Here is a 6,886-nt window from a genome sequence, read left to right on the forward strand (position 1 = left end):
GATCCTGAACCGAATGCGATCTGCTGCGGATAGCTTAGCAAGGTTGGTAGAGTGTCGTCCACCGTGTGGAACAGTACGGGCAGGGTGGTTTTCCCGCATCAAGACGGCCAAGTACCTCGTAGTACGGGAGGTACCCAAGTTCGTACTCCGTCTTGAAGGTTTGCTGGAAATTGTATCTGTCCTTACCAGCATTGGCCAGCTCCATTGGGGATTACCCAGGTTGTTTACCAGTTGTTCCGAAATTCTTCCCGCCACTGGGGAAGAACTCCGGCGTAGGTTTGTTGGGCTCTCCGCCACAGGGAGAGGCCTCGAAGGAAGGAGGGAGATCGCTTTGGGTTGGTAGCATTTTCTGGAGTCCTGGTTTCAACCCTTAAAAACGTCTCTCCCTAGTGATGCGGTGCAAACACGCGCGCGTTGTCCCAAATATGCCCAACGTCTTTTATGTCCCAAAAGACGTTCGAACTGGGACTAACTCAGACGAGAGCCAGCACTAGCGATCGATTCTCCCATTTCAGGGGTTCTCGGCACGAGGTTCCCTCCTTTAAGGATTGTCCTTACCTCCTTTACTGGTCTCGCGGCCTTTGAGGAACGGGGGAAATCGGTTTCGGCACAAACGCCAATTTTTTTTGGAGTCATGCCAAGAGTCGTGAAGTGTGTTACCAGCAGCCACTTTGGAGTCCACACAATCGCTTTGGGCGTCATTGCAATCCAAGCGAAGGAGGGAGAGGCTCTGTCGGTAAGGAAGCCGGAACAACTGTATGACCTGTTAGTTCGGAGCCGGGACCAAAAGACTTACAGGGTTCGCATCGAAGACGGGTTGGTCCACTGGCTGGATCCTGCTGAAATGGCATCGGAGCAGGATGCGGCCAGCTGCGAGGAGGCGATCATGTGGGACAGAATTATGAACGTCAAGTTTAGTCCGAACATGCTTCAGGAGTTCAACTGTAATGTTCAAGTGATTCGTGAAGACGGTAGCAGTGAAGGCATCCAGCAGATCGGAGCCCGTCAGACAGTGGTGTTCGACTTTGGCTGGCCGGTGGATGACTAACGTAGATCGATGGGCATCAGGTCGACAACTTTTTCCAAATGAAACACGTCTTTAAGAGGCATCCAATGAGGTCCCGTGGATGGAAGGTCACGCGTCACATCGCTACCAACTCAAGAACTCAGTAGCAAGAGTAGGGCGTTGCCGACCTGAGCTTTTTGGTGTTCTTCTTGTTTGAGCAATCCCATCCATCCATCCATCGATGCCATGTCAAGATGTATGGCATCAAGGTCATGATGCATAGCGCCGTTACAACATCGGCTATCAACGTGGGTATTATGTAGCACCCCAACTCCGGTAGCACCCTAACTCCGGTGGCATTGGCCTGCCCCTATTCACTCACTTACTCCGTGCCCTCGCTACGCACAAGCTCGGCCACTTCCATTGGAATAAAAAATGGAGTTGCCCTTCGCGCTATGTGAAGGCCACGTGGCTGGATGCAAGCGCGGCGAGCTGATGTTGACCCACGATGAACTGACTCAACTGAACACCGTAATGTTGCCACGTTACCCGCCCCGTGTGTGGTCATATGTGTGTGGTCATATGTGTAGTTCCTGGCGGCGCGAGCAAGTATAGACAGCGGCGCGGCCCAGTGGCGCTTCGTGGCGGTGCCGGCGGCGGCGCGGGGTTTGAAAGTCGCGGCGTTTGCGGCGCGACCGGTGGAGCCGCACACGCGTGCGAGGACATTGCCCGAGTGGGCACTGACATTCCAACGGATGCTGCGCAAATATTTACAATCGGAACTGGCCCTACCTTTTGCCGATTGGCTACCACACTCGTCCGAACCCATTACCCTTCGACCAGATGCCGCAGTCGCAGATGACGCGCAACCTGTCACGCGCCATTCCCTCCATAGCCAACATCAACGAGACATACAACTCGCCGCACAACCCATTCCGCACGTCCTGTCGCTCAAACAGATCCTCCAGTAAGCTTATCCTGTCCTGACCCTGCCTGCCTGCCTGCCTGCTTCTCCTGCTTGATGTCATGATTTTAGCAAGTTGGAGGCAGGCGGATATAGTACATGTTTGGCTGCTTTCAATGACGTGTACGACGTGTTTCTCTGTGGCTTCCGTCACTTTCCGCCGGCGTCACCGCACTGGATGTTGTTGCATAACGTAGTCAGTTTATTCCTCTCCAATACGAACGCATTTCCGTTACGAGACAGTTTTGAGGGGCCGCCTTCAGTGGTGCAGTATCCGGAGAGGCGTGGGGGAAGTGAGCGACGTGAAAAGGCAAAGGCCCCCAGACGAGTGATGGCGGAAGGTGCGACGGCTCCAGTGAAGCGTAAAGAGACGCGCGCACTGCATCGCATATTGTCCGCTTTGAGTCCTGAGTTACACTCCATGTTGTATGAAGAATTCCAGACTCGAGCCGTTTGGAAAGCAGCCTCTGATGGGTCACAAGTGCAGCTGGACGAGGAAGCAACACCCGCACCCATCTTCCGTGAAATCCTCAACTGGGGAGCCTCGCGTGTCACCTGGCAAGTTCCATCCAGCAAAAAGACCCGTCGCACACAAACCACCACTATCCCCCACCCACCTCCACCACAAGACGAAGAACCACCACCACCCCAAAGAGAAAACACCCACCGCTACCAAGACTGGCTCTCATCCAGCGACCCCGACCGCGCACTCAGCACCAGCAGCAGCTCAGACAACGACTCAGACCGTGTACCTAACACTACACTCGACGACCTCTAACCCCACGGTGGCATTTCACCACCGGCGAAACGGAGTCGGACGACCTCCACCCGACCCCACAGTCACGAATCAACAGCCCGTCTCGGGACCAAAGCCCGTCTCGGGACCCAGCCCGTCTCGGGACCCAGCCCGTCTCGGGACCAAGAGCCAAGTAATCAAGTCGGGACGCCTCACAGTCGGGACGCCTCAATGTCGGGAGGCGTCAAACCGGGCGGGCGGGCGGGCGGCGGGGCGGGTGGGATGTCGTCGTCGAATGCAGCTGCCGGCACATGTAGAATAGTTTGATTTTTGCGCGTGTTGTGGGCAACCGTGTGCGGTAAAAATAGTGTTTGATCCGCGAAGGTCTGGCTGGCTGGACATGTTGAGACTGTGGACCAGTAGGGCTAGCTAGGCCGGGGCTGGCGGGCTGAGCCTGTCGGCCCCGGCTGACCGACGGAGTCGGGGCAAGGTCCACAGACCGGCCAGCCAGGTGGGGGGACACGTCCGGAGGTCTAGGTGACGGGTTTGAGGGCTAGGGTCGCGAAAGGACTGGCGTAGTCCGAGAGGACTACTGGTTTTTTTGGATTCGTGGTAGTGTCACGGGCAGTGGGGGATGGTGGTGGTGGTGGTGGCGGGGGTGGTGGCGGGGAGGTGGATGTGGTGTTCATTTTTCTCTCTGTATTGATGGTTGGTTGACTCCCAAAAGGATTAGACAGGATGGCAGTGTTGGGCTCGAGGTCTGCACGACTTAGGTGTGGTCGTTGACATGATGGACATGACCGACCCACAAAATTCTCGACGCAGCGTCGGCAGAATGACGTACCACAACAGGACGCAAGAGTAGGGTCCAGAAAGCGCATCTTGCACAAAGGACATTTCAAGTCGTCCAAATAAGACGGAGGCGCTACAGCATGCTCCTGTTTTAAGACGGCCAACTGTCCAGCTAAGGAAAATGAGAATTGAAACCGAACGGAAGGTGGAACCGAACGGAAGGTGGAACCGAACGAACCACGGATTCGAATCATGGAATCAGGGAACCAGCGGAAAGACACAACCAGTGGAAAGACACAACCAGTGGAAAGACACAACCAGTTGGAATGGCACGCCTAGCTCGCGCCACTGGGACGACGTGAGAGGCGCAGTTTTCTGTAGTGGTTCTTTGGAGATTGGTCTGGAGATAAAAGTGGTTGCTGCTAAGCCATCGCTTGGCGGTCCAGCTTGTTGTTGTTCTTCCAGCTGGTAGCCGTGTTTCTCTGTTGGTATGTTTTTCCGCGCAGGTTTTTTGACGGAAGTACTTACTTGGTAGACAGTAGACGGTCTCGTAGCGTGCGGTATCGCCGGGGTCGATAGCTCGCAACCAGTTGCGCGGTATGCCCGACGCCGCCTTGATCTTTTTGGTATGTCGCCTGCGGTCTCCGGTTGCCGCGCGCAGAGGACACATCTTTATAAAGTGGCCCTTGGCCCCACACATGTGGCAGACGTAGTCCTTCGGGACTGCGCCTGCCTCCGGCTGGTGCCCACTCGCCGCCTGGTTGTTCCATCGGCTCTTGAAGTACCGTCGCGCCAAACTATCGCCCTGCACCGAAACCTCTCGCGGACCCCGGTGCTCCGCATGAAGCCGCATCATCTTCATTATGCTCTCCGTCTCCTCGTCGTTCTCTCGACCTCTCTTTTGACTCTGACTACTCTCCATGCGATACAAGGTGCAACTTTCTGTTTTCACCGAATTAAAAAAAGCGCGCGCACACGCGTGTCTGGCCACCGCCACCGCCCCCCAAATACACAGGACGACGTCCACGACGACTGACCTCCTTAAACCGCCAGCTGCTGTAAATAACGTGCAGCAAATGTCACACATTTGGCGTACCCGTCACTTGTCAATGATAATTAAAACCTTGCTGCCGCGGCGTCATAATTACCTTACGGCGCTGGCTGGGCGAAACTTGTCTTTGATGACTGTCAAGTAGAACTTTTCCAGTAGAGCTTCAAAAATAATTAGGCCTCTTTCAGACGTGGGAAGAGATCCATACTGGGCTATGTACAAGTAGTCCTGACGAGAAGTAGCCCTGGCCGCATCAGTCGACGAGGCTTCTGACGAGTCGTGAGACGGGTAGTAAGTGAGTAGTAGGTTGAGGCTGTCGCGTGGGGGTTATAGCGGTGGTTGGGTTTTCCAAAGAGCATTTCCAGCGTTGATTGGTCTTGTGGAATCGTTTGGCGGGACAGATGGTTTCAAACAGGTTTTTGTCTAGTTCCCAGATGAGTTGGTCGTAGACGGGTACGGTACGTTCCTTCAATTTGAGTAATTGTTTAGAATAGCCGTGCATGAATTTGGGTACGGAGACGTAGGAGCGTTTGAGATGTGTATGGTGGGTGAGGAAGGATTTGAACCTGCTCATGGAGAAGGATAGGTCTTGGCGGATATAGTTTAGAAGCGGTTGTCCGTCGCCCAATATCTGGGCTGGCAATGTGCCGACTTCGCTGTCACTCCGTCCTGCACTGTCGCTCCTTCCCCTGAGCGCTGGACTCCCACTTCGTCCTGCACTTCGTCCTGCTGTGCTCCCGCTCCTTCCCCCGCTACTCCTCCTTCCCCCACTACTCCTCCTTCCCCCACTACTCCTCCTTCCCCCACTACTCCCTTTTCCCCCAGCTGCAACTGGCACCGCGCCGAGACTGGTACGTCCAGTAGGCCGTTTGGGTTCCACCGGGAGTTCACCAGCCGCATGTGTGACGGGAGAACAAAGCCACATCAAGGTTTCCGGCGTCTCTTCCACACGGAACGCCACCGTGTAAGTCGGCCACAGGCCACAGATCTTTGCCTCCTGTTGGACACGTTTCAAATTCACCGCCAGACATTCCAACGCAGCACACACCACCTGTACTACATTCACTGCACACACATGCACACGTCGCGAACGGTGCACTAATGCGTACGCCCACTTCCCGTTAGATAACGCCAACGCGCCCGCCACCGGCGTGCCAGCCACTGCCACCTTCTCTGGCGCACGCAAGAACCCTGCCGCACCAGGCCGTAACAACCATCCCAGCCATCCCTCGCCTTCGCCAAACGCAGCCGAGAAACTCAACTCCACTGCTACCGAACCTACACATCGAAACGCACTCGCCACCGCCTCTGCCCGGATACCCGAGCCTGACTCCAACTTCAGCTTCTTCACCCCCGCCGGCGCCAGGCCCCCCGCCAGGGGGCTACTACTGCCCCCGGCCAGGGGGGTACTACTGCCCCCGGCCAGGGGGCTGCTGCTGCCCCCCGCCAGGCCGGTGCTGGTGCCACCCAGGCTGTTGTTACCCGCCAACAATGTCTTGTCTCCAGGGCTGCCCAGTCCCGCCTCACGGACGGCAGCGGCCACGGCAGGAGGCGACAGTCGTCGGGCAGGTCGCGGAGGTAGCCCCTTACTCGCGGCCACAGCTGCGGGCGAGCCCAAACTGCTCGGCGATCGTAGCAGCGAGAGCGACTTCTGGGCGAACGCCAGGTACGACTCTCGTCGGACGACCAAACCCGTCGAACCTAGACGGGCCGCCAGTCGCTCCTCCGTCTGGGCCGTGATGTTGAAACTCACGCCTACCCACACCTTCGCGCCTAGCTCCGGCTTCCGCCCTGTGCCCGTCAACGGAATGTGTCCCGCCGATGGCACCAACGAAATTGCCTTGCGGAATACCTCCTTGTCAAACACCCGCGCACCCGCAGGTGTTTTTCCCGGAGGCACCATGCGTCCGTCGCCACGCCGCGGATCTGCAACACGGACGTGTGTGTGTTTGAATTGAACCAAACAAGTGTTGCTTACTGCTTAGCGGCGACCGCTGTGCGTGGAGCGGGTTCGAGGCCGCGCTAGTCCCGCGTTGCAGTGAACGGTCCCTCGAGAGGTCGAGTCGCGGCTGGGCGGTGCTGGAGCTGCGTTGCTGGCGGAAGGCGGAATGCGGACTTGCGCCCGAAGTCGGGCTGCCCGAAGTCGGGCTGCCCGAAGTCGGGCTTGCGCCCGAAGTCGGGCTGCCCGAGTGCGAACGTAGGGGTCCGGCGCTGGTAGCGTCGTCTGGACACGTTTCAGAACGACTGTGCTTGCTGGGTAGACTGCGTCGCGCTGTGCCGCCGCTAACTTGGCTCATCGTCTGTCAAACATCAGATCGGACAGAGGTTGGGGGGGGG

The 6,886-nt window shown here is 57.1% G+C and overlaps 1 protein-coding gene across 1 annotated transcript; it reads left to right on the forward strand.

Moving 5' to 3' along the window:
- Nucleotides 1-5,674: 5,674 nt before the first annotated feature.
- GNI_107930 (hypothetical protein) lies at nucleotides 5,675-6,003 on the forward strand (the record flags this gene model as incomplete). Its single annotated transcript, XM_011133129.1, has 1 exon — nucleotides 5,675-6,003. A coding segment is annotated over one exon (329 nt), but the record flags the coding sequence as incomplete, so codon positions are not given.
- Between the last annotated feature and the right edge of the window lie 883 nt (nucleotides 6,004-6,886).

The sequence above is a fragment of the Gregarina niphandrodes genome (assembly GCF_000223845.1).
Source record: "Gregarina niphandrodes unplaced genomic scaffold scaffold00024, whole genome shotgun sequence".
Classification (NCBI taxonomy): domain Eukaryota; phylum Apicomplexa; class Conoidasida; order Eugregarinorida; family Gregarinidae; genus Gregarina; species Gregarina niphandrodes.